The 27,912-nt window shown below is 41.7% G+C and overlaps 1 protein-coding gene across 4 annotated transcripts in view; it reads left to right on the top strand.

The window, feature by feature from the left end:
- Positions 1–4,118: 4,118 nt before the first annotated feature.
- The window catches only part of MCUB (mitochondrial calcium uniporter dominant negative subunit beta), a 62,105-nt gene continuing 38,311 nt past the window's right edge, over positions 4,119–27,912 (top strand). The window contains exon 1 of one of the 4 annotated variants that reach the window (XM_081020392.1): positions 4,119–4,370. In XM_081020392.1, coding sequence (XP_080876518.1) covers positions 4,242–4,370 — 129 coding nt within the window. In that variant the 5' untranslated portion in view covers positions 4,119–4,241. Of the gene's footprint in view, positions 4,371–4,815; positions 4,936–27,912 lie in introns of those variants that run through there. The other 3 variants (XM_081020393.1, XM_081020391.1, XM_081020394.1) reach the window with 3 other exon arrangements.

Here is a 27,912-nt window from a genome sequence, read left to right as displayed (position 1 = left end):
ATAAAAAATGCTGAAATGTTTTTGGAGATGCTTTTGCTTTGAGTAAGGTTCCTGTTGCCTGTTACTTGGGAAATATCTAGGAAGAGATGCAGAGTTGTTCAGTGAATGGAAGAGCTTTTTCTGTTCACAGATGGGATTCTAGCAGATATTTGCACAGGACGAAGCTAGGACATGATTTTTGCCGATTCCCCCCTTCCCTCTGCAGCCTTAACATCACCTTCAAAGACCTCCCCAGTCTGCCAGAGCAACTTTTCAGGGGGCTGAAGAGAGGATGAAAATTGGTGAAGGATGGGAACATAGGAGTTTGCCATACACTGTTAGAAGAAATCAGTAGAATTCCTATTTAAAAAAACCCATTAAGTGTCCAAAGATAAACTGAAACATGGCTGCTTTTGTGTTCCTTTATAACACAACACTGTGTGTATATACCTAGAAGTGAGTTCAATGGGACTTCCTTGGGAGTAAATAGCTGCCTTACTTCGCCTCATGCAATGCTTCTTTAGCCACAGTCACCAGTTCTAATATTACTTTTGTTAGGCTGCAGGAAAGTTCTGAAGTTCTCAAAGAACAGCCTTGATTACATCTCAGAACTAGTTCTAGATGAATGAGAAGCCCAGCTGTGATTGACGTCTACTACAAGCTGACCCAGCTAAAAAGGATACACTGAGTGTTTGTTTTATGTTGTTGGGAAACTGACAGATTGTTCTGAAATATAGTACCAGTGCCCCTGTTTATTTTTTAATCAGTCTTCTACCTGCTTGATCCTTGATGTTTGCAAACACCAAAGTGTCTCAGGTTTATGCTTTTGTATTTGCATAAGGTTTTTGAGAGTTCAGAGCACTTCATGTGCATAATCTTCTTGCAATCCTTAAATCTTGTGTGAGTATTATTACCTGCTAATACTGTCTCTGTACAAAGAGCAACTGTGAGATACTGCATGAGTGAGCTTAGGAGGCATTTTGTAAATGTTGAAATTCCTGCCAGGACCCTTAAGCGTTATTGCTTCTCTGGCAAGAACTATATTTTAAATGGCTCAATACGATTTCGGCGATGGATTTAGTGCAGTGCAAACACTCTGCAATGAAATGAAGCTGTAGTCTGGTTTTCTATGCAGTTAATCTTAGAAAGTGAGGTTGAATGAGATTCAGATTGGTATCAGAGGAGTAGAGAAACCAGAGAGGGGCAGAACAGTAAGAGATGGGGTTGCAGGTAGACAGAAGGTGTGTGCATGCAAACCGTTATGGGCTGCTTCTTTTTTTACATGCATTCCTCCTCAAACCACCATCAAAACACAGATGACATGGACTGAACCAACATATCAGGAACTCTGCACTTTACAGAACCGTCATGGCAGAACAACATGGTTTTTTTCAAGGGATTCCCCCACAAATTGATGCTTTTATGCCATGGAGTGCTGGGAATGTCAGATCTGTAATTTTTTACTGCAAGTCACGTTGTCTTTTCAAAGTTTCACATGTGCTCATGGGCCCAAAAGCTTACACTACGTAGGCTCTCAATAATTCTCAACCATAGATTATTATGTAATAACTTGATCCTATGCTTACATTTGTCCCAATATGTTCAGTAGCTATTACTCTCAGGCAAGTGGGTTCAAGTATATTGCTTAGACAAATTGCTAAATGTTTATTTTTAACAACTGAATCCATTAGATTCAACCTATTGTAAATTAAACTTTGGCTTAAAATGTACAGTAAAGCTGCTATTATAGGGTTGTATTCAACTAAACTTAACTCAAGAGTAGACCCATTGAAAGTGATGACCCTAACTTAGTCATGTCCATTGATATCATTGGCCTACTCCATGCTGTATGTACACTGAATCCAACCCATAGTTTTTGATCGCTAAGGTGGTGTTGGATGTTAATCAGTGCAAAAAAAGAAGGGAATGCTTATTGTAAGGTATTGAGCTGTCTTGAATGCTTTATTTTCTGATTTCTGTGTTGTCTCCACAATTTATCACATTCTGGCTTGTTGAGTGGAAGTGATGGCAGACAAAGCTGAAGTTGGAGGGGACGGAGAGCACAGCTGCCTAACTTCCTGTATTAATTTGTGCACAAGCCTTGTGATTTGCCTTTTGCTGCAAGCTGGACTCAGCATGCTCTGGAAAGAGAAATGTCATGAAACAGTGTGTGGGCTATTAATGTTCAAAAACTTCTGGCTGGTGGAAAAAGCAACACAACGATAATGCTTTCTATATTAGAATGATCCCAAAGCCTGGCAGCGAGACTGAGAAAATAGACACAAGTTTGTCATGAATCAGATGAATTTGTTTTAATTTGTAATTTGAATTGAACAGATGAGGAAAAATTGTATGTGCTGGTGATATGAAGGGATTGAAGAATGTTGTTTTTAGTGCAGACAATCGTAGGTTTGTTTTCAAGGCAAGCTTCTAGCGCTTATACATATGACATAAGTTCCAGACTGTTCTGTGCCTGGTGAATCCGCAATCATGGCAGATTAAGTTTCCAGTACCCATGAGCCTTGCATCATACCCATCACTCACTAGCAGAAACAGAATAATCCGTACAAAATTTAGCATTCATACAGTGGTTTTTGGAAGCATTTCACTTACCTTATCTTGTAATTCTTTGAACAACCCTAGCAGGTAGGGTTGCCAGTTGTCAGATTATGGCCCCAAGATGAGGTTTTGGGGTTAATTCTTGGGGAACTGTCCCCTTGATGGCTTCTAAATGTGCAGGTATGCTAGACTAGCTAGTGGATTTCCCTTGCTACAGTGTTGCTAACTTGCTGAACAGATAAGAGGGAGCATGCATTTTAAAAGTATCACAATTCTGAAGAAATTTGCTCTCTTCCGCCCAACTCCCCACATCCCAAGTCTGTTTTCTCCCCATTTCTGTGAGCCTATACATCACTAACTTCCTCGCTTTTATGGTTGGCCCATGCACTCGGGCTCAACCCATGTGTTTGTTCTATTGTTGACTTCAGAATGGGCAACCTGGTAACATCACCAAGATCCATATCTGGAGTTGCAGACATTGGGGTGCTGGAGAATTGGTAACCCTTCAAGGGACAGACTTGTATTATCCTCTGTCGAGCAGTTGTTTCAATTGACGCAGGGTCCTTTATGCTCATACTTTGTAGATCTCCTGGCCATAGCTCTGTGGTTGAGTGTTGACACAAAGTCCCAATTTCAACCCCTGACCTTTCTAGGTAAAACTGGGAGATATCTCAGTCCGAAACCAAGGAGAGTGACTGCCCGTCAGTGAAGATAATATTGAGCCAGATGGACCAATGCTGTGCTCGGTATATGGCAAATTCCTATATTCCTTGTTCTCTGGTGCCCACATTAACGTTTCTCCAGAGTCAGGTTTCTCTCTTCCCAAGCATTTAATTTATTTTGCATAGCTGCGGCTGCAATATAGCCTTTTCACCTAAGCATGGTGATCACCAGTTAAATTCTTAACTGACGAAGAATCGCATGAAATTTGTGCTTGCTGGGAGGGTGGCGAGTTTGACCTGTTACCAGTCACTTGCAATGTTTCCGCTCTTGGCCTTTTGTTTGTTTTTGCTTGCAATCCATCATATTCGAACTGTGATGTTTTCAGAGAATTGTGGAGTTGGAAGGGACCCTGAGGAGGTCATCCAGTCCAACCCCCTGCAATGAAGGAACCTTTTGCCTCATGTGGGACTCGAACGCACGACCCTGAGACTAAGAGCTTCATGCTCTCCCATGCCATCTTGTGCCTAAGAGTAATAAAATAATAATAATAATAATAATAATAATAATAATAATAATAATAATTTGCAGATTGAAAGCTGTGCAGGGGAGAGACCTGCACCTCCTAGCTGGCAAAGGGCGCGGCGCTCTTCGCCTCTCTCTCGCGGTTAGGGCAAGGAGCAGAAAAGTACTTTGCAGCTCTTGCGCTTTCGTTCGCGAGCTGCTTTTCGGCTGTTGCTGCTGCTTTTCTTTTTGTCGGCAAAAACAAATGTGACTGGGTGAGGGAGGGAGGGAGGGAGGGAGAGCCCGACGAGCTGCAGAAACGCCTTCCCCTTTAAACCCGCCCTCTGCTGCTCACTCGGAGAGCTCGCGCCTCCTCACTCGCGCAACGGGCTCCTCGGGTGCTGCAAGCGCCGCGCCTCGCTTTCCGCGCGCGCCCAGCAGCCGCTTCTTGCGCGGCCGGGACGGCGACGGCGGCTGCGCGCCCCGGCGCCCCTCGGCTCCCTCAGCGCGGAGAGGAGAAGCAGGGCAAGGTGGCGAGGATGCTCCCCGCCGCCAAGCAGTTGCTCCGGGGCTGCAGGAGAAGGTGGCGAGCGCCTCAGCCCCTGGTGCTCCTCGCCGCTCCCCTGAGAAGGGAGAGCGGCGGCTTTCTCCCGGCGGACCGGCTGCAGGTGAGTGGCGGACACGGCTTGCCCCCCGGCGCAGGCGGCGACCCCGTCGCTCGCTGCTTCCTCCTCCTTTCTTGGCTCAGGCCTGAGGAAAGAAACTTCTTAGCGCACGCGCCACCCGCTCCTTCCTCGGCAAGGCAAGGCAGGGCGAGGCGGGCGCTTGCCCGGCTTTGGCCGTCTGTTGCTCCACAGCCTTCCTGCCTTGCTGGAACTTCGGCCGCCCGCCCGCCCGCGGGGACACGCCCGCGAGACGGCGAAGTATAAAGTTGCAGCTGGCTGTGGAGCTGGGCGGGGAAGAGAGGAAGGAGCCGCCTGCCTCCTCCGCCTTGGTCTCTGTCGTCTTGAGTTTTAGGCTGTAATCGTGTTTTCCGGCTTGGGGGCGAGGGAGGATGCTTACATTAATAGGGTGGGGTGGCGGGGTAGGGAAGGGTTCCCGCACCCTCACCCCCTTTCTCGAAGTTTACTGTCACTGCTTTGGATCCCTTTTGCTGATCAGATCCATCTGCGTGCAAACTCAGGAGGAGGAGGAGGAGGAGGTCCCCAGGCCGACTCCAAAGAGAGGGAATATGTAAGCAAGTCCCATTTTTAAGTCCCACAAATAAGTGCATTAAATTTGTTGTTAGCCCAGTTTTCTGAATTGGGAAGGGCGGGGTATATATTTTTTAAAAATTATTATTATTTAGAGCAAAAGCAAGAAGCCAGACACTTGAATGCTTGTTAACCTATGGTGTAAGCTTCCACATGATTTACACATTCTGATCCTAGGTGTATTTACATGGCAGTAAATCCTGCTGCGTTCAGTGATACTGTCTTCCTTGGAAATCCTTTTTTTTTTTTTTTTGTAGACTTGAGTGCTGTGAACTGGGAATGTTGCTACTGTCGGAAGAAGGTTACATGCATGCTCAGTCATAAATAAGAGAGCCTATGTGTACATGCTGTGGGGGTTTTATTCTCTGAGTCGCCAATGGGATTTCAGTCCTTAGGTATTAATAGCTCATTAATCGCCCATTCACTAAAACCATTTTAAAGCACTAATGGCGTCCCGAGTCCTATCCTGCCTTGTTGGAATATGTGCACCTTGCAAAATGTCGGAGGAAGGCAACCTTACTACATTGACTGTGAACATTAAAGAGAGGCTGCAAAGTGCTAGCCTACCAACGATATCTCAGAGTGCTCTTCTGTAATCCTAGAAGACTCAGTGTTAATCATTCTCCTGCACAGTTGTGTTTCATTATTAGGAAGCCTGTGGGGATGGTCCCATAGGAGACACCAATTAGTTCAGCTAGCTGAAGCAGTGGTAGGTAGCTTCTTATTCTTTTCACCTTGCCTGTCACTCTTTTTCATACCTTACATTACAGGTTGTCGAACAGGCTTCCTAGTGGTCTGTGCCTCGAGAGAGAAAGAGAAAAAGGTGTTGGTGCAACAAATAATATAGTATTAAATTAGTATGGAAGTTAGTGCTTGCTACCCAGACCCCAGCACCAGTATTACATAGAAATCTAAGGTATATATAGGTAATTGATACTCTGTGTGCTTTCCTTAAGATAAGAGTTTTGTGAATCGCAAAAGTTGCTGACAGATGTTTAGCCACCAGCTTTTTTATATCTGTGCAGCTAGTGGCTTTTCATTCCTTGCCAAACCTTTATACAGGAGTAAAGGATTTCTCTCTTTGGGAGCCTCTAGGCATATCTGAGACAAATGCATTTGGCAGGAGTTATTGCATTGTTCAGGGAAAACAGGGATGATAGGAGTCGGTTTCTTGTTGCTTGGAGGCAAAGTCTTCCCCTATGACAGGCAAAACAAAGAAGGTCTTCAAAATCCGGAGTTGAAAGCCATGACCTCCCAGCACTTTTCTTCTTCTTAACTTGTCCTAGTTCTGAAAGGGTAATGAATCATCCATGGAAAGCGTTTTAAATAACACTTGATTTAGCACAGCTGCACGCTTTTTGGGTTGAGTCTGGCACAGAGACAATGTTGTTTGGAAAACAGAAAATTTGCATAGAAATGAATCCTGCAAATAAATATGAGCTTGATAAATCGACAGGGTTTGGTAAACCTGTCATTTGCAAGTGCCTGCTTTTAGATACTGCAAAGCGTTTGTCTTCATTACCATAATTTCTGGAACTTTTAGGGCACATATCCCTGTAACACAAATCATTTATATTTGATGGACAGCACAGTAGCAATGTAGACAAGCAGTTCTAATATTCCACCCCATCTCATTTTGTGTACTGTACAGTTATAGTTAAGTGAATCATAACTATTCATTTACTTCTTAATGTGTACCATGTGGCAAGGTTATCAGTAACTTCGGTTTTACTCCCTTGGAAAATGGAAGCTTGAGCATTGTTTGGCATCGCTTCTAGTAAACACCTTTTCATAGATTTGTATTCAGAGACACTTGCTTAAAAATATGCTGTGGGAATGCCAAGGGGCCTTGACGGTGCAGGGTATAAATCTTTAAAACAATAAAGTTCTTCATCAAGTGGTTGTATTGCTGCCTCCCATATTGAGGGCCTCTGAGATGACTATAAATCTGCTTCATTGTCTTGCAAGACAGATTATTTAAAAACCATCTGTAGTATTCCTATAGGGAAGATTATGTGCTTGGTTTGCAATTGTGTCCATAATATTGTGTCAAAGTGCATAGGGTATATAAAAAGCTGCATGCATGAAAAATAAGATTGTGGTGGTTTTTTACTGTATATGCTGTAATTGAAAGTTAAAACTTAAAATTGTAAATAATAGCAAAATATAACCAACAGTTGCATTAATCCTCTGTCATGGTTAATGCTAGCAATCCACTTTTCTAATTTGACACAAACATCTGCAGCAAATCCATTTTCAAACTATTATGCTAGATTTGGAACCATTAAATGTGCTATTACTGAGTTGCAATTGGGATTTGGAAAAACAGAACCTGTACTAGATCTAATATTCAACAAAGTGCTTCTGGTAGTGACATTGGCTGTTCAGTGGAACTCCTCCAACTTTTCTCTTTGTGCACCCTTAAATCTGTTCTGGGGGTTCCTCCAATCATCTGGAGCAGATTCAGGGGTGCCATGGGAAAAGAAGAGGGAGAAGACATTCCTTTGTGTGGAAATCCTTGTGATAATGAAAACATTTCATTAGATACTGCCCTCGGTGATTTTGCATTATACCCAAAAGCACATGCAGAAATTGACAATTATGTTTAACCTTTTGATATTGCTTTGGAAACAGTTGCTTAAATTTGATATCCCAAATTTTTGATTGCATAATCCTCCCTCTCCCTCAGCTTGGTGGAAGGGAGAAGTTTGGCTTAAATGGTTTGCCCATTTCCATGTAGATTGCACAGCCTATGCTGATTCCACTGCTATTTCTTTTAGCCAAGTGTGTTTTGGGTAGATGGGGAAGATGTGGCAGAACAAGAAAGAAGTACAGAATTAAATATCAGGTGCAAGTGGATTGTATTGCATGAATCAATCAATTCATGAATCAATCAGACCCTCTTCCCTTTTGTGGATCTGCCCTGGCCCACTTTGCCTAAAATGGTAGATTTATATTACTTTCCTCCTACATCATCATTATTACTTTCAGCCCCTCTCAGGAAAGCTCCATGTGGAACTAGGAATTTTGAGGATCCAAAATTATTTTAAAACTAGAGCAAGGAAGCCTTCACAAGATCAAGTCCCAAATTCTTCTTCATTTTGCCTAAAAGTGTATAATTAAAACACCAGCAGAACCTTCTGGGGAGAACATTGCACAAATGGGGAGCTGATGCAGAAAAGGCCTGTTTCTCATGTTGCCACCCTCTAGACTTCTGTTGAGGAGGCATACGAAGAAGGGCCTCAGAGGATGATCTTAGGGTTAGGGTAGGTTCATATGGAGAGAGGCGGTCCTTGAGGTATTGCAGTCCTGAGCTTACCTCACATCATTGTTAGGGGCGTGGGTCCCCTAAAACTAGAAAGCAAGTTATAAGAACAGTGATATTGTCAATTACCCAACCAATTCAGCCTGATTCCTAAAGGAAACCTGACATGGAATTGCTTCGTGCACTTGCAAGCATTCCTCTTAATCCTTAAACACAATAAAGCACATTTTTCAAAGGCATGTAAACCAGCTTGACTGCATTTCCTCTGTAGCTGAAGCAGGAGAATGTCTAAGTCTAATGGGTAGTGGAACAGATTCCCAGACTTGCAGAGGCAAGGGAAAAAATCCATAATACAGTATATATGGTGTGCCACTACAGAGGAAATAATAGGTGCTTCTCCCATTATCCCTGACCATTGATGATACTTGGCTGGGGCTGATTGAATCCAACTTGTTTACTGCCAACAAACAACGATCTGGAGGTTTGAAGCCCTTCATTACTCTTCCTTAGTCATGATTTGTTTAGCTATTCTGTTGGGTAGTTACTAAGCTTCGAAAACATGAGGCAAGAAAAACGAAACAAACTTTACAGATACAAGCTATGGCTTGTTTGTTTATCTGTGGGATAATCTAGGGTGAACTCATGGTTAAACCACAGAGCCTAGGGCTTGCCGATCAGAAGGTCGGCGGTTCGAATCCCCGCGACAGGGTGAGCTCCCGTTGCTCGGTCCCTGCTCCTGCCAACCTAGCAGTTCGAAAGCACATCAAAGTGCAAACAGATAAATAGGTACCGCTCCGGCGGGAAGGTAAATGGCGTTTCCGTGTGCTGCTCTGATTCGCCAGAAGCAGCTTAGTCATGCTGGCCGCATGACCCGGAAACTGTACTCCGGCTCCCTCGGCCAGTAAAGAGAGATGAGCGTCGCAACCCCAGAGTCGTCTGTGACTGGACCTAACGGTAGGGGTCCTTTTACCTTTACCATGGTTTGTTAAACCATAGCTTAAGCAAACCATGACCCAGGGTTATGTGTGAACCAGGTCTTGAGACAGAGCCGTAAAAATAACAGCACCAGAAGATAGCCACAAGGAATGACAGTATTATTGAAGTGAAGAAATAAGTATAAAGCTGCAAGGAAATGAGCATTTGTGAAAGGTTGCTTAAGTCTTTGTTTTTTATATCGATGTTGTATAAATATATAACACAAATGCTGCACAATGAGAGATCACATTTCTACTTCTAAGGTTTTTGGTTTGTTTTTTTAAAAAGCAACCAACCAAACAAACAAACAAACAAATAACTGCGGTTGTGCTCAGAATCTTAACAATGCCTTGGCTTTAATTCTCTTCTTCCACATTCTTTTCTTCCACATTCAATTGAAGGGGGGAAAGTGTGTTGAGTGATTTTTGGAGGTTTTAAGAACCTGACACTCAGTGATCAAAGTGAAAGATTGAAGATAGAAACTTAACATAACAAACCCAAGACATGCTTCAACTCTCTACTTCCAAAATTCTACATATCATTAGCAAAGAAGTTTGAGAGCATTGTACCAGACATCCAGTATATTTGACAGCAATATTGTATTTTCAAGCTAATGGGCATCACACATTCTTTCAGCTGAAGTTTACGCTTCCCTACCTTCTATGATAACATACAGTAATGCCAGTTCCTTGTGGCAAACTTGGGACCCAGCCTTTAAAATTCTCATTCGATATCCTCAATCTGTCTGCTTTCTGGAGCAATCAAACCGCCCCCCCATCTCAGATCGAGACTACATAGAATTTTCTTCAAAATCGGGACTGAAACTCACTCCAAACTATGGTTTCACATTTTGCATTTAAAGGAGATCCTGGTTAAGCATACCTGTAATTAATAGTGCTGATGCCAGGTTTATGTATATAAATATCTATATGTCTCCTTTATGGGCTATCCCTCCTAAGAGTGCTTGCATCGTAGTGATATACAGAAACCAGTCTTAAAATATTGGGCATCTCATAGGCCTCTGGTTGGCCACTGTAAGAATAAAGTACTGGCTGAGATGGACCTTTATCCTGATCCAGCAGGATAAAGGGGGGCGGGGGTGAGGAGATTTCACCCCTCCCATATCCAAGAATCTCCTGAGGAGTGTGCTGATTCTCCAGAGAGGAGGAGGCGTGTTCTGCTCTCTACTTATTCTGCTCCAGCACCCAGTCAGTCAGTCAGTCAGTGTCGGGGAGAGAGAGAGAGACTGAGTGTTAGAGATCGTGTGTAGAGATAAGGTTGCTGCTAAGAGCAGCTGCAGACACTCAGTGCAGTGTAGCATTTATTTATGCTTAGACCTATTTAGCTCTGTATATAGTTGTATAATAGTTGTAGATAGAATAAAGAAGATATTCTACAGAGCTGCTCTCCGAGTTGTTTATATACTCTGCTAGACTCTGTGCTGTGCGACGACTGTCTTCTTGTTGGAGTGAATCCGGTGCTCACAACTCTAAGCTGTGAGTCCACAGCACTTTGACCTGTTCCTGTGCAGAAGGTGGTCTCTGGAAGTGCTACCCAGCTCGCCTAGCCCAGTCGGGGCTGAAGTGGATGAGTCCAGTTGGTGGCACTGGCTCAAGGGCGATGCTGACAGGGGGCACTGTGGTCTAAATCACTTAGCTTCTTGGGCTTGCTGATCAGAAGGTCGCAGGTTTGAATCTGCATAACAGAGTGAGCTCCCATTGCTCTATCCCAGCTTCTGTCAACCTAGAAGTTCGAAAGCACACCAGTGCAAGTAGATAAATAGGTACAACTATGGCGGAAAGGTAAACGGCATTTCCGTGCACTCTGGCTTCCATCACGGTGTTCTATTGCAGGTTTAGTCATGCTGGCCACATGACCCGAAAAGCTGTCTGTGGACAAACGCCACCACCCTCGGCCTGAAGCAAGTTGAGCACCACAACCCCATAGTTGCCTTTGACTGGATTTAACCGTCCAGGGGTCCTTTACCTTTTTTTTACCTGATCCAGCAGAGCTTCTCGTGTGTGTGTGTGTGTGTGTGTGTGTGTGTGTGTTCGCATATAACAAAGTTTTATTCATATAGCATATAAATAATATCCCATATAAATGATGCAACAGCCATTTAAAATGAAGGCAAGCACTGTGTTTATTAGCTAAAACATCATTAGAACAGTGACAGCTGAAAACAATGCAGAACATTTAACTATTAGTTAAAAGCCAAAAGGCCTGTTTAAAAATAGTAAAAGGGTGCATTGCTTAAAGGAGGAGGAATTCCAGGGATAATAGCGTAAGCAGAAAAGATGCTCAAAGGCCCATCTAGAATCATAGAATTTTAGAGTTGGGAGGAATCATGTGGGTCATCTAGTCCAATCCCCTGCTATGCAGAAATCATTTGCCCAATGTGGGGCTTTGAACCTACAACCCTGATACAGTGGTACCTCGGGTTAAGAACTTAATTCGTTCTGGAGGTTCGTTCTTAACCTGAAACTTTTCTTAACCTGAAGCACCACTTTAGCTAATGGGGCCTCCCGCCACCGCCGTGCAGTTTCTGTTCTCATCCTGAAGCAAAGTTCTTAACCCAAGGTACTATTTCTGGGTTAGCGGAGTCTGTAACCTGAAGCGTCTGTAACCCGAGGTACCACTGTATTAAGAGTCTCAGGCTCTACCAACTGAACTATCCTAGGTCTATTCCATCCTTTGGTTTTCCCAATGCCCAAACACACTTTTAGGAAGCCTGCAATATCGTTCTCCCACTCCTAGTCACCAGCAAATGATTTGGAGGCATTCTGCTTCTTACACATAGTAAATATATCTATTGTGACTTTATAACTTTATTCTCCATGAGTAAGTAGCATATATTTGGAGACTGAGTACCAGTTTATTTACCACAATAAACAGAGCTATATGCATCAGCCATTAGTGGCTAACGTTGTAGCTGAGTTTGGTTCTTCTCTCTCTGCCTTGTGCTCAAATATTCTTTTACTTATTTATAACCCTCCAGTAACTGAGAATTGCCCACTCACCTTAGCAAGAGAAAGCTGAGACTCTTTATCCAATTTTAAGTTGTTTCCCGACGCGTTCTGCTTTTGGAATAAACACATCTGTGTACAAGAATCCAGTTCTGAGTATTGATTCTTCTGAGTGATTTTATAAGAGCAGTCTAATATACAGTGTATTTTATATAGCCTGTTACCACACTTAATATTTTCCCATAGCTTTACCTTTTGTAGTTTGCAGCTTTAAAGCTGGCTATATAAACTTCTTAAGTGGGTTTACTATCAGCAGGACAAAACTGGTTTTAGCACAACTATGCTGTTCTGTAAGTAATTTCTGTGAAACTCTTGTCACCGATAAAGCCTTTATTTGTGACAACAAAATGGTCTTTCAAAATCTGTTTGGGTAGAATGCTTGAGATAGAGATCTCATGTGGGTTAAAAATAAATTTTACTGTTGTTGGTCTGTCAATGTATCACTCCAGAAATAACATTTTTAGGACTGATATTAAAATGGAGATCCACAGTTATATTTATGATTGCAGCAAAATGAAGCTACAGAGGCCCACGGCAATCTGCATCCTTCACAAATGATCGGCATTAAACAAAAAACAAAAACCCAGACTATAAAACTTGTTATAAAAATAAGTTTTATATAATTTATGCTTTGTTATTTACACAAATGATTTATTCAAACACATATAACAATCCATTAAGTAATGAAAGCACACATAATCTTGAAACTACAGAAGAGTTGCAGTAGACTAAGACAAACTTGAAAGCAGCAGGTCACAGACTTATTTAAATGGGTGTTGGAGGTTCATACCCAGTTTCAGTGCAGGAAGAAAAGGACTAAGACTCATCTCCTCAGGAAAGGTATTCTAAAGTTTCAGTGCCACTACCAAAAAGGCCACATAGCTCATACCTGTCTGCCTGTTGAATCCCAGTGGTGATGGAGAGTAGAGCCTATGAAGCTTACCTTTGGGCATAAGCAGTATTGTTTTAGGATATGAGTGGTTAACCTGTGGCCCCCCAGGGGTTCTCAGTGATCAGGGTTGATGGGAATTGTAATCCAATAGCATATGGAGTGCCACGGATTAGCCACATCTGAGTTAGGAAAATGTGGTTCTGAATGTATCCTTGTTCAAGGCTATTAAAGTTTGGGCTTCTTTATATATCAGCAGTTTGTTCTGCAAATGAAGGAGGAGACAGGGAGAACCGGGAGCTTTTTCCACCTTCAATTTACCATGCACCGTGGTGTCATTGTGCCATGCCTGTGGCTGGGACAGGTCTATTAAAGAGTCTGTTGCACTGGTTTTGTGGAGTTCAATTCTCGTGGCTGAAGGAACACATGAATATTTTCTACGTCCCTTTATCAGATTTCAAGAGCATCAAGGATTTAGTATTTTTTTCAACCTCTATGATATTGCAAACCTTCCAACCAGCAACGTAAAATAGCATCACAACATCTTTGAACAAGATTCAAATCAAGGCACGTTTGTTACTTGCTGCAATGAAAGAGTACAGAGAGATGCAGGCAGGCAGAGCAAAACTATTTAGATGTCTCATCCAAATGTTCTGATTTCTGATCCTGTAGCTAAAGCCCCAGCATAAGTGCAAGTTTTGCTTTGCAAATTACTCTTGTCTGTCGTTGCCAACAGACTGCTATCATTCTTGACACTTTCCCTGCCTAGAGGTGCCTGGATGACATAAATTCAACAATGCAATTGAATGTCTCCTCTCAGGTGAGCTCTTCAGTTGGTGTAGAGCACAGAAAGGGACACTTTCTTAACCTACTTAAAAGCTTTGTAATAGATCCTGCCATCCCCCAGTACATCAGCAGCAGCTGTAATGAATCATTCCTTAGCCTTGGAGAAGAGCTTTCCAAATATATCTCGCATCTGTACAGTTGGCATCTTATTTATGTTCCTTTGTCTCATGAGGTTAATTTCCTTGGTGATTTTGCCTGCTACACAGTAGGCAGGCAGGCCTGAGTCCATGATATAGTTAGATCAGAGACTGTGAAGAAAGCATTTTGAATTTCTTGGAATTCACTTACATGTCCTTGACTTTATGCCCTCGTTTTATGCCATGGAACTGGCAAAAACCTAGGGTCAGCCTACATATGTACACCATCATGTGATAGACAACAATCCCATGACTGCAGACACGGGGAATGAATCTCCAACAAGGTAGCCTATAGCTATGTATGTGCTTTTTTTCTTACCAGGAGAGAGCACTAGGGCCATGAAACTGCCTGTTACTTCCCTCTCCAAGGGATTTAGTGGGTAGTAGATACACAGAGAAGTCCCAACAGACACTAGTAACCTGTCTTCTGTTATGATGTGTGAGGGAGAGAATTTATATGTGCGCTTTCCTCAAGTAAATTTGTCTTGTGCTTTCCTCACCCCCCGATAATTCCAGTAGTAGCATATCTTACAAACATGCCATGTAGCCACACGAAAGGTAGGTTAATATGTCCTACAAAATGAATATGTTCTAAAGTTTTGATCCAAGATTATAATATCTACCATTTTGTTTTGTTTGAGATTCCTCCCCCTCTCACAAGAACACTTCATTGCAAAAAAATTCTTGTCTAAGTCAGAAAACGTTGTGTGAATAAGCTCTAGTCTTGGCTTGTTGATGTGCACAAGTAGAGCTGCTTGGATCTTAAAATGCCAATTTAAAAAGAGAGAGTGCATAGAAGGCCAATAAAAGGCAAGACATTTGTGGTCCAAGCTTGTCATCTGTTTTGTGAATATTGCATTGCAGAGTCTGGAGAAAAGCCAGGCAGATCCTCTCATCCCTATTACAAGGAACTTGCCTGCCTCAGCACTTGTAACAACAACATCCATTCTCTTGCTTTCGATTTTGGTTCAGTGCCAATGTGACATAATGGAATTGAGAGTGGCATACTGCCACCGTAGTATTTTGTTTGACCAAGGGGTTGGGTTATAGTTGCTGCTTTCAGATTAAGGGTAAAAGCTTATTCAGAAGGTTTAATTATGGACTTAGAGCTCCTATCTCAACCCTTTCTGAAATTGGGCTTTTGGAGCAACAATTCTGCTGAAGATGATCTCTGTTATAACTTGCTCCTGCAACAAAATGTTTCAGTGTGGAGTAGTTGGTTATCTTTGTGGTTCCAGCCAGTATTCTCCAGTGTTCTGTATGCCATCCTCTCCATCGAAACTTAGCATTTTGTAGCTACTAAGCATGCTTAGGCCTCAATAAACTCTCTTGGGTTTTCCCATTTCTTTCTCTCAAAAATATTTCCTCCCATAGTTCTGTAAACTTTGGGTTGTGCATGGATGGTGTCATTTTGGCTACATGAGTTGTTACTATGATTTTTCTTAAGATAACCAAATTCTTAAGGTAATCACATTTTATGTGATGGTCCCTAACACCATAAGGCTACGGTGGTACCTCGGGTTACAGACGCTTCAGGTTACAGACTCCGCTAACCCAGAAATAGTACCTCGGGTTAAGAACTTTGCTTCAGGATGAGAACAGAAATCGGGTGGCGGCAGCAGGAGGCCCCATTAGCTAAAGTGGTATCTCCGGTTAAGAACGGTTTCAGGTTAAGAACGGACCTCCAGAATGAATTAAGTTCTTAACCCGAGGCACCACTGTACTAGTAATCTATATAGCAAACAAAATGAAGCTAGTCAGAGTATTTCAAAACCATGCTTTATCTTGGGGAGCAAGTAGTTTATTTCAGTACACAACAAACATTCGCCCACTTAATTCATTTAGCCAGCGTGGTGTAGTGGTTAAGAGCAGTGGACTCGTAATCTGGTGAACTGGGTTTGTGTCTCCGCTCCTCCACATGCAGCTGCTGGGTGACCTTGGGCTAGTCACACTTCTTAGGCTAGTCACACTTCTTCTCAGCCCCACTCACCCCACAGAGTGTTTGTTGTGGGGGAGGAAGGGAAGGAGAATGTTAGCCGCTTTGAGACTCCTTCGGGTAGTGATAACACGGGATATCAAATCCAAACTCCTCCTCCTCTTCTTTCACATGCTCAAGCTTAATATTATAAGGCAGATGATATATTTTTGGCAATAAATGTTCTCTACTTTCTATTAACAATCTCCTTGATTCAATTTACTTCTCTTAGCATATATTAATTATAATGCGCTGACTCAAGTATTTTTGTGGTTGCAGCTCTAGCAGTGATTGGGGGAGCTGCTTTAAGTGTCACAGATGTGGTTACAAGAATCTCTGGTCGCCATTGAACTACCACCCCAAGCTTGAATTTCAAACTTTTGTGTGAAAAATTCAGTAAAATCTTTGGCTACGGGCTTCTAGACACCCTGCTGTTTTTCTTCAGTTAGATCTTTATATATTATGCAGTATTTGCAAATACTGTGTAATCTTTGAGATCTGTAGGGAAGCTTCAGAAGTCTTCTGACAGCTTTGTAGACTCTTCCTCATTCATGTTGTAACCTGCAAAGTGGCCCTGGATCTACCCTTCCCTATCCAGAAAAAAGGGAAAAGGAAATAGCCCACTGCAAACACAGCTTGCAAGCTAAACCCAGCAAACTGTTATTGTGTGTAACTGGCACCTGGGAGATAAGGCTTCAGTAACATGCCTTTAATTAGAAAGTCAAGTTTTCAAAAGAAATCCCGGAAAAAGGGAGGGGAGAGAGTGAGCTTTTCAAGTCCTACAATCAACAGTTCTACTTAATGTAAAATCCTGGGAAATGAAAAGCTATCAAAAGACTTAAATAGACAAAATAGACAAAAGCATAGCGGAAGAGGAATTAGCTTCTTAAAGCATCCATCCTCTAGAAATTTAAATAGCCTTTTGCGGGGGGAGGGAGATAAAGTCTGCGTTTTTCTGAACAGTTTGCATGCAAATCCTTACTGAAATGGAAATGTGGTTGTGTTTTTCTTTGAAAGAATGGTTGTATGAAATTATTCTACTTTACAGGAGAGGCAGCTGTCATGTAACAAGGGAATGAATGCACTGAAAGCTATGTTCCCTTGATGGATTGCATGCTAAAGAACCCACGTTCATGTCTTGTCTTCTTTAGCTACAAGGATCAGGTAGCAGCTGGTGGTAAAGACCTTGTGCTTGAGACCCTGGAGATCCAGTGCCTGTCAGAATAGACACTAGTTGGACTGAAAACAGTTTCATATATTTGAGGGTTGCCAGAGTCTCGAAGCTACCAGCATGGGTTTGACCAAACTGCAGGAGGCAGTGGAAGACAGGAGTGCCTGGCGTGCTCTGGTCCATGGGGTCACAACTAAATGACTAAACAACAAGAGTCTTGAAGGGGTATGGGAAACCTGCAGCTTTCCAGATGTTGTTGAGCTATAACTGCTGTCATCTCTGACCATTGACCAAGCTGGCTGTGGTTTATGGGAACTGGAGTCCAACAACATTTGAAGGGTCACAGGTTCCTCTACAGCAGGATTTCCCAAATTTGGGTCTCCGGCTGCTGTTGGACTAAAACTGCCATCATCCATAACTAGCAGGACCAATGGTCAGGGGTGATGGGAATTGTAGTCTAAAAAGCGGTGGAGACCTAAGTTTGAGAAACCCTGCTCTAGAGCATGTGTAGCCTACATGGTGCCCTCCAGATGTTGTTGGACTCCTAACTACCATTTTTTCCAACCAGCTTGGTCAGTGGTCAGGGGTTATGAGAACTGTAGTCCAACCATATCTGGAGAGGAGTCTGTGTTGGTGTTTTGTGCTCTATAGAGTGGTGGGTACAAAAGCTGCAATCATGTGCCTACTTCATTGGGCACAGTTTGCACTGAAGTGTGATTGAACACAGTGGGATTTACTTTCAGGTAAGTATGATTGCACTCCAAGGCAAGGTCTGTGCTCTGGTAACCTCTAGGTTAGATTACTACCCAGTTTATGCTGTGTTGCTTTGAAGATGGTTTGAAAACTGCAGCTCATGCAAAATTTTGTGGCCAGATTATTGACTAGGACCAGGCGATCTGAACATACAGCTCTAGTTCTGGTCTGTCAGCACTGACTGCCAGTTTGTTTCCAAACCCAGTTCAGAGTGTGGGTTTTGACCTTATAAATCTTTACACAGCTTGAGACCCCAATATCTCAAGGGCTCGCTCTCTGAGATTGGCAGTTGGCCCCCTCAAATAAATGTTTGGGGGTTGTACCTGACACCAATATCTTCTCAGTGCCAGGTGAAGACATACCGTATTTTTTGCACCATAACACTCCCGTTTTTCCTCCTAGAAAGTAAGGGGAAATGTCTGTGCGTGTTATGGAGAGAATGCCTACGGGTGGCATGCCTACGGATTTTCCTCCTCTAAAAACTACGTGCGTGTTATGGTCAGGTGCGTGTTATAGATTGAAAAATACGGTATATTCTGCCAAGCATTTGGATAACAATAATGGTTGGATTTTAGTATCTGCTTTTGATGTTGGGTGAAGGTGGACATTTTTGTTTTGAAGGATGAACATATTTAGTTTATTTGTACTGTGTTAATTATCACTCGTATTCCTGTATTTATTTGTGTCACTTTGGTAATTCCTTTGGTTGTGGGAAGTGTTGAACAAATACTAAACTAAAAGTAAGGCGGCCATCATGCTTGTTTTGGTTCCTTTTCCACCTTTAGTTCATGGAAATTCAGCTGTGCTAATTACTACCAAAAAGTTGAACCATTTATTGTAGTTGAATAAATTTAAGCGCTTCTTTTTTCGGGTGAGGAGGGAGCTAGGGGAAACCTTCCTTTTTGTTGCAAAATGATATACGTCCATAACGCCAACCCTAAAAAGAGCCTATTCCATACAGATTTTGGTGGCTACCATAACAAAGAATAAAAAAGTTAGGGGTCACTTTTTGTGAAGTTTTATAGATTCTACTTATCCTTAAAAAAAGAAGAAATCTCTTCTGCTGCTGAAATCTCTTTCACACTCATTGGTTTTCATTTTGCATTTGTGTCTGTTTCCAATATATAGCACAAGCAATATTAACACTTGTATATGTGATGCTTTCTTTAGTTTTTCACATTAACTACAGAACCAGCAAAGCTAACCTTCCTTAGTCAAATAAGTGCACTGTATTATGTTCACCAAATAATGTTCACAGAGAGGAGTGAAAGTAAGGCTGAACATAAGTTGGCAAGTCTGCCTGTTAGAAATTGCTAACCGTTGCAATCTATACACTGCTTCTTTGATCCATTGGGAGTTGGCTGCAGTGTTGTACCGCATACTTTGTGAGAGGAATGTGAAAAGCTCTCCTGTGGCTTTGAAGGATAAAGGGGCAGAGTTCAATACTGGTTGTCACTTTTGAGAAGGCAATTGACTTTTTCACTTCTTTGTCTGGTAATGGTGTCATTGCTGTAGACTCTCTTATTGTGCTGTCCACTTTCTTTTTTTAGTAATGCAAAAGCTATCTTCACATGGCTAGAATTGGACTCTCCCCACAATGGGGCCATTTTCTTGCCCTTTCTCACCTGCTGTATACAAGTGGCATGATGTTGCTCAAGTAGCAAGTGGGAGGGTAGGTACACTGCAATTTAGGATACAGAGATAGCTTTCACCTGCTTGATAGCTTTGTTGATGTCTCATTACTGAAAATGTTTTCAATGAAAAAGTAACTACCCTGTCTCATCTTGAGATAGACTTCAGCTATTTATCTTGCTTGGCTAAATAAGGGTTAGTGTTGAAGGATTTCTGTCCTGTGTATAAACATCTGTGTTTGTTTTATGCATTTGTACCCACTTCTCCACTGAAAAGACTCTGAGTGACTTAGGACAGCAAACAATACAACCCATCTTCCTATTAACCTATCCTTAGTTAATGTCTTTGACGGCGGACAGGAGTGCAGAAGTCTTCACTCTGGTCCGCCATCAGAGGATAATAACCAGCTGTGCATGAGTTCAGTAGCGCAGCTGGCAAAAGATCAACTCACTCGTCCATCCCTAAAATGCTGTTTCTTTGCCTCTTGTGTGATAACCTTGCTTTGTTTCCTTATGCACCTTGTATGATGACCTTGCTGTGGATGAAAAATGGTTGCCGTATTTGGGACCGGGAATGAATTTGCTTGTAAACCATTTTGGCCCATTTGGAAGTTTTGCCTTCCTCATAGAAATTGTAACAACTTTTGGTGGATAAGGCATTGGGTGGAATCTTAGTCCAGTTCTGGGTTCAGGGTGAATTAGCGCATCACCCCAATCACAGATTACCTGTTAATGGGGTTTAAGTGGAAGTCTCTGTCCCGAAGCCAAGTGAGGTGCAGATGGGCCATAAAGCTTTCAACAGCAGCCTGGGATGGGAGGGGGACCTAAGTTGACCTTCATTTTGAGGGGGTCCATATCCCAGTCATGACCCTGCTGGAGGTAGGGCCTGCTTCTCATATCTTCCTCACAGTTACATGCTTCAGATCTCAATATGTAGCTAGTCAGTCAATCAATCAATCAATCATAACATGCTTGTTTTAGGTTGTGTATCTATGGAAAGCTGAATCACATAGTAATGCTTTCATAGATCATAGAATTATAGAGTTAGAAGAGACCCTGAGGATCATGTAGTCTAACAGCCTGCAAAGCAGGAATATGCAGCTGTTCCAAATGGGGATCGAACTTGCAACCTTGGCAGTATCACCACCATGCTCTACTCAACTGAGCTATCCAGGCTTGTGGCAAGTTTGAGAGTTTAACATAGATGTAGGCATATTTTTTGTGAACCTTCAATTCATTTTCCATTCTTGATGCAGGATTATTTCAACAAATAAATTATTGTCATTAATCTTTAGATAGAAAACAGCCTGATGTTAGCTTGAAAATAATAACTGGCCTCTTAAGAACACAAACATTTATACATGGAAAAATGCCTAGACCTAACCAATAGGAGTAGTTGATGTCTCTATATCTGACTACTACAAATTACAGGGATGGTATTTCTACACTGATTGAGCTCTAAGACTTGTGTTCTGGCTGTCTGCTCAAGTGGATCTTTGCTGCGGCATGTATACATACCCAAAAGAGCAGCTGAAAGTGCAAAAATGAAATTTTGCTTTCTTGCTAATGAGCTTGCAACTTGAAATTTTGATGAGGTAGAAAATTATTTTTGAAAAAGGTAGCAGCTCACTTTCATTTAGTGACCCTTGAGGGGTGTGTGTGTGTGTGTGTGTGTGTAAAAACCACCCCAACCACTTCCCTAAGATTCTTTTAATTTGCCTTTTGGGTATTGACCTTCAGATGTAAGGTGCAAAAATGGTTTAAGGACCCTGCATATGAAGTTTTGTGCTTCCAAAAATATTCCCCTCAAGGTCAAAATACACATTACAATATGTCTAGGTAAGGAGAAAGTGCAATGTAGTGCCTTAATTGCATGCAAAAAAATGTCAGTCGTCAGTCACAGCCTGTCAACATGTCCTGTACTTTCACTGCAACATTTACCTAAAATCTGCAACCTTTTCCTCATCTTTTGTCTCCGATGGGACTAACTTGCTCTCACTCTCCATAATTTCTGTCATTTGTTGGTCCTTTCCTTATATATTTCATTTATTAATCTCTTTCCTGGTGTGATTTAATGATAAAAACATCAGCAATAAAAACCTCATATAAAAATCCAACTCCATTGCTCATATGGACTGGGGTAAGAATCTCCACTTCAAAGTAAGATCTTCAGTAGGCACTGAGAATATGATGATAATATTTAATGGAAGGGAATTCCAAAGGATAGGCACTGCCACACTAAAGGCCCGATTCCTACAGCATTTGGAAGCAACCTTCCAATGTGCTGATATTTGCAGGAGGCCCTATTCTGCAGAGCACAATAATGGGTATATTTTTAAGGCATTCTGATCCCATGGTGTTGTATAGGGTTTTATACTCTAGTACCAGGACCTTGAACTTAGCCTGCTAGCTAGCTGGCAGCCAATTCAATTCTTTCAACAGTGGTATAACATGCCGATATTTTGCCCTAGGTGCAGATTCCGGGCCAACTTTGCAGGCAGCCACACATCGAGTGCATTGCAGTAATCCATTCTGGAGGTTATTGGTGCATGAACAACTGTGGTCAGGTTATCCCAGTCCAGAAATGGCCATAGCTGTCTTACCAGCTTGTTTTTAATTAGTCCCAACTTGCTTGAATTGCACACCCTTTCTACCATAAATATCCTTTGAAGGTTATTTTTTTGCTAATTCGGCAAGTTAATCCTACTGCTTTGGGGAAGTTTCCTTGAGAACAAATCTTTCCTTCTGTGTTGTGAAAAAACAGATTGTACTCTGGATGCATCCTAATCGGGCTACAGAGAGTTGGGGCAGATCAGCCTGCTCTGGCAAATAGACTCTGCTTGCCCCAGGCAATAAAATCCATCCAAAGATAATTATAGCCCTGAGGAGGAGAGAGCCCTGGATGATTATTTGTCATAGGCATTTCCAGTTCTTTTAGCATATGTCCTTGGGAGAAAACTCTTTTCTGATAATAAAAAAACAGCACTCTGTTAATCAAGTAGCTTTGAAGTGAAAGCTATTTGTTGTTGTTTTTAAGAAAAGAGTCCCCTGTTTATTTCTTAGCTGAATCTTTCATTCCGTATAAGAGGCAAGAGGTAACTCTGTTGGTCAGAATTCAGATGCTCTCCTTACCATGTTACACTTGCTCTGTGCATTAAATTTGTATGCAAGCTGATGGTTTAAGATTTGAGCCTGCTTGGTTTTGGTACTAGTCACGTGCATCCTCTAGGGGCAGTTAAGGGAGAGGAAGCATATGCATTTATCCTGTACCAGCAAATGAGGTGTGCAATGTGGCTTTAAGTGTTTACTTTTTTAAAGTGGCTTGGCTAGGTACAAAACACCCTAAATGTGCACTGAAAGCAAAGTCACTGGAAGAATACAACATTGTCATTCCTGCATTGGCATTTCTTCAGGGTACAATCCAAGGGGCTGTCAAAGTCTCTACAGAATGGGATGTGCTAGCATGAAAACCCTTCTGGGAACACTGTTTTGGCAAAAAAACTGTCCATGCTAAATCCTTTTCTATTTCACTTTTTAATGAACCCCTTGTGCAATTATTAGTCGCTATTTAGTTGTAAGGACCATAAAGAAGGCTGATCGCTGAAGAATTGATGCTTTTCAGTTATGGTGCTGGAGGAGACTCTTGAGAGTCCCATGGACTGCAAGAAGATCAAACGTATCCATTCTTAAGGAAATCAGCCCTGAGTGCTCACTGGAAGGGCAGATCCTGAAGCTGAGGCTCCAATACTTTGGCCACCTCATGAGAAGAGAAGACTCCCTGGAAAAGACCCTGATGTTGGGAAAGATGGAGGGCACAAGGAGAAGTGGACGACAGAGGACGAGATGGTTGGATAGTGTTCTCGAAGCTACCAGCATGAGTTTGACTAAACTGCAGGAGGCAGTGGAAGACAGGAGTGCTTGGCGTGCTCTGGTCCATGGGGTCACGAAGAGTCGGAAACGACTAAACAACAACAAAAAATTTAGTTGTAAATACTATCAGATATTGTTTCCTGTTGGACACTGAACCTAATTCAAAGTTGATGAGGAAAGTGGGTCTAAACTGCAGATGGAACTTGTTTATTTCCCTTGCCCCTTTTCTCTTAAACAGAAACTGATTATATTTTTTCAGCTCTCAATATCTGGAGCCAGTTATGTAAATTTGCATTTATTCTTTTTTCAAACTCTGTAAACTTTTTACAGATCCTTGTATGGCTTGTAATCCCCCCCCCCCCCCCCAGTTTATAAATAACTGAAAATAAACTCATTCTGGACTCCCATTTTCTTCCCCACCAGCTATTGAATGAAATCAGGCTTACTATGTTTTTTTTCTTAATAGCATATGCATCTCACCCTTCTTCCAAGAAACACTGGGCTGGATATAGCAGTAAATGGTTTATTTTTCCACAGATGGGCACAAACATGTAAGGTAAAAGAACTAAGGCAACATCATGTTAGGAAAACTACCCAATAGATAGAGAGCATTAAGCTAATTTTTTAATGAGGAGACTTTTTTTAAAAGGTTATTTGGTGCTACACTCCAGTGAAATTCTAACATTGGGAATTTGGTAAATGTTCCTCTCTGTGCCCACTTTACAAATAAACTGTCATTTAGAAAATTATTTCCTCCTGTGCTAAGAGCTATATAATTATATTTTCTTACACAGTATAAAAGATGAGCAGTGGCACATCTAAAGAAGGTAATTACTGCAATTACGTTGCTAATGGACACGGATCTGTCATACAGAATTTGCTCTGGTCTCTGCGATGGCTTCGTGATAGTCTAATATGCTCTAAATGTGTGTCTCTAAAGCACAATAAATTTAGTTTTGCAGGAAAGGAGTAGCATCAGATTTGCAGTGGACTGCAATTAGCTATTCATCTGGGCTGATTAAAATGCATGATGGGTACAACATGCAACCATGTCAAAACACATTAAAACCATATCAGATTTCAGTTTCAGATTTCGCTTGATGTGCCTTCAAACTAGCACAAAAAACCTTGCAGACTTAATAACAAAAAATATAGTATTGCTCAAAAAGCGGGTGTATTTTTAGGCTGATATTGATGCAGCACACAGATGCTTTGAAACCTATTCATCACTATTCTTAGCATTTGGTTATGCAGTAAATAATACTCCCTTTCCCCAAGGAGGTTCTGGTATGAAATGTGACTATAAACATTCCTATAATTTGAGAAGTTTACTGACAGCAATGGGGACGGGCAGAGTCTAGTGGATAACATTGGAACATAGGAAGCTGCCTTATACTGACCATTATTCCATCTACCTCTGTATTGTGGATGTTGGCAGAGGTTCTATAAGATTTCAGACATAATTCTATCTCAGCCCTGCCTGGTGATGCCAGGGATTAAATCTGGGACTGTCGCTATACAGTGTAGATGCTCTATCACTGTGCTTTGGCCCTTCCCAAAACATTTTCATGTGCTGTCCAGTTTTTAGTAGTAGAACTCTTCCCGAGTTTCTCTTCATTTAAGAAAACACATTTGGTGTGTTGTGTCTCAGTTACTCTTTTTCAAGTTAGAAAATTGGAAAAGAAAAGGAGGGGCGAAACAAAACAGAACTCTGCCAGTTTAGGGTATTGACCCACCTGTACTCAGTTGATGTCCAGCATCACAACTGAGGAAATGAGATTAAAGAGCCAAGTTGCACACACACCACACTGGTAAGATTTCAGGGCTCCCCACAGGGAAAGCTGACTTGCACCTGGAAAATAAAACAATTGGGTGCAAGGCACGTGTCTTAAATGTCATGCAGGCCTGCTAGAATTCCTGAGCTAAGTATTTCCCAGTGAAATAAAGTGCTTGCTAAATAGAACTCATCAGAGAACTAGAAGACTTGGTGATGCCCCTTTTCTGTAATAGCACAGATAAAAAATTGCATGGCTTAGTGAAGGAAACGTTTGCCTGAAGCTGCTAAAATGCCCTTTCATGTGAGAAAAAAATGATACTAGTCTTGCATATGCATTTGTGATAATTCACTAAATGAAATATGCTGGCTGCACAGTTTGGAAGGAAGGACTTCCCTTTCAGGAGCTGAACTTACACTATCATCATAGCCTTACATTATTTGGACACTATTTTTCCTTGGTAAACCATCTCCAGAGTGGCTCCTGACATTATAAAAATGTGTGTAATAAAAGCATTACATTTTAAGTTAATGCACTGACAGTTACCTAGGTTAGCATTTAAATTGGCATACAAATATGGGATGTTTTGATTAAGCTACTAATATTAATAAGCATACACCCAGATTAAACAAACCCACCAGTAATTAATAAACCTTAGCAATAGAAAAACAGCCCCTGAAAAGGACTCTGCCCTGATAGTCATCAGGACAACCTTCCCTAACCTGGTGCCCTCCCAGTGTTTTGGATTACAATACCCATTAGCTCCAGCCATCATGGCCAGCCATCGTTGCCTGAAATTTCTGAAGGGCATCAAGTTGGGGGAAGCTGTTCTTGGACCTTTCAGCAACAGAAACAGTCTTTGTAGCTAGAGCAGGTCAGAGCCCTGCTTTCTTGGGCACAGATAGCGATCAGGGACAAAGGCTTCAAGGACTCGCACTGTTCCTGTGCACTGGGCTTGCACTATAGGGTTATAAATAATAGTTTTCTCAGTGTTTGTCATTATTAATCTTAAGGGGATTTCAGCTTGGATGGTTTTCATATGTCTAGTGCTGTATGCTTCATTCCTACCTAGAGGGTCTTTTCACTGGAAAGATGTCATTAATATTGGGATTTTGACGTTTGGTTGGCAGTGGGGGAGATGCTTTACTCTGGAGAAATCGGTTTCTTAAAAAGAATTTGCAGTCGAACTTACAAATCACTACGTGTATATACTTGACTTCAGTTGACTTTTAGTGGATTTGTACATATCTTGAAGATGAAATGGTCTCTGGAATTTTTTGTACACAGTTCCCCTTATCACATTTGCAGTACATGTGGGTTATTTAGTTTGTAGAACATGAGACTCTTAATCTCAGGATTGTGGAGTTGAGCCCCCTGTTGGGCAAAAGATTCCTGCATTGCAGCGGTTTGGACTGGATGACCCTTGTGGTCCCAATTCTATGATTCTATGATGCTGTTCTATGATTCTGTGCACAGAGGAGTCATTCTGTAGGAAAACACACTTATATGGCACATCATTTAAAAGCTGCTTTTGGTGAGAGGAGCCAATTGGAACATATTACTTTGCATGTATATGTTTTTTTTGGGGGGGGCACTCCTTAAAAAAACCCTACTGTTATTGTGTCTAGTATGTAAGAATCCATCCTTTGTTCTATTTAAACCTATGAGACTACATTGATTTTACTCTCTGTACTCTTTACCTGTGATGTGAATGTGAGGTGTTTGGAATGGCCCAAGAGATCTTCAGTGTTTTATAGACTGATGCCTGCCTTGGAAGGGTCATGGTTATGAGAGCTTGCTTTCTGAAATATTTCATGTGGAAGTGTTAAAGGGGAAAGTTAAAATGGCTGTGGCTGGAATTTATGAGGCACAATTAAAGACATGGGTTGTCAAAGCTGTGATCCAAACATGAACATTAATCCATTTTGCCCATAAAGTTTGTAGATGCCAAGTAATGCAGAGGGAGCTATAACTGGGAAGGATATAAAATGAGATTTCTAACAGAATATTCTGAACATGTGACTATTCCAAGAATGGGATGGTTCACACATAATTTATTAAACCATGGCTTAGTGTTGTGTGTGAACCCTGCCCAGCAGATTAATTATGACTTGTTTACTGACAACAAGCCACAGTCTGAAGCCATGGTTTGTTCTTGGCTTATTAACCTTGCTTTCTTTTAACTTTTAACCTTAGTGTTAGGTGCAAACCCAGCATCCTTCCTCAACCCTGTGGTTTGCTTGGCTACTCCAGACTCTCACCAAGGTATACAGGTATGAGGCAAGTATAGCTACAAAAGAAAATAAACCATGCTTTTATTTGATATTCTGTGGGGCGGCTCATGTTTAACTTAGAATCTGTTGGCTTAGATTTGCCATGAATTAATGTTAACCATTATGGAGTAAATCAAAAGAACTGCATTACTAAATACCTTGAAGGTCCATTATTGTAGTTCTCCCTAAGAAAGCCTGTTCTATGATTCTGTGAAGAGAGGTGTCATTCTGAAGAATCTAGGCATTCAGAAAAATTCAGTTCTAGTTAAACACAATGAAATTGTCAACAGAGGCTGCTTTTGTTGCTCTTATTTGTATCTGAGTTGTTATGGTTGTTACTCTCTGAAGTAACTTTGTTTCTGTTCTGAAAA

Source organism: Podarcis pityusensis, assembly GCF_964106645.2.
Source record: "Podarcis pityusensis genome assembly, chromosome: 9".
Lineage (NCBI taxonomy): Eukaryota > Metazoa > Chordata > Lepidosauria > Squamata > Lacertidae > Podarcis > Podarcis pityusensis.
Note: the sequence above shows the minus strand (reverse complement) of the source record. Positions and strands in the feature narration are given on the sequence as shown.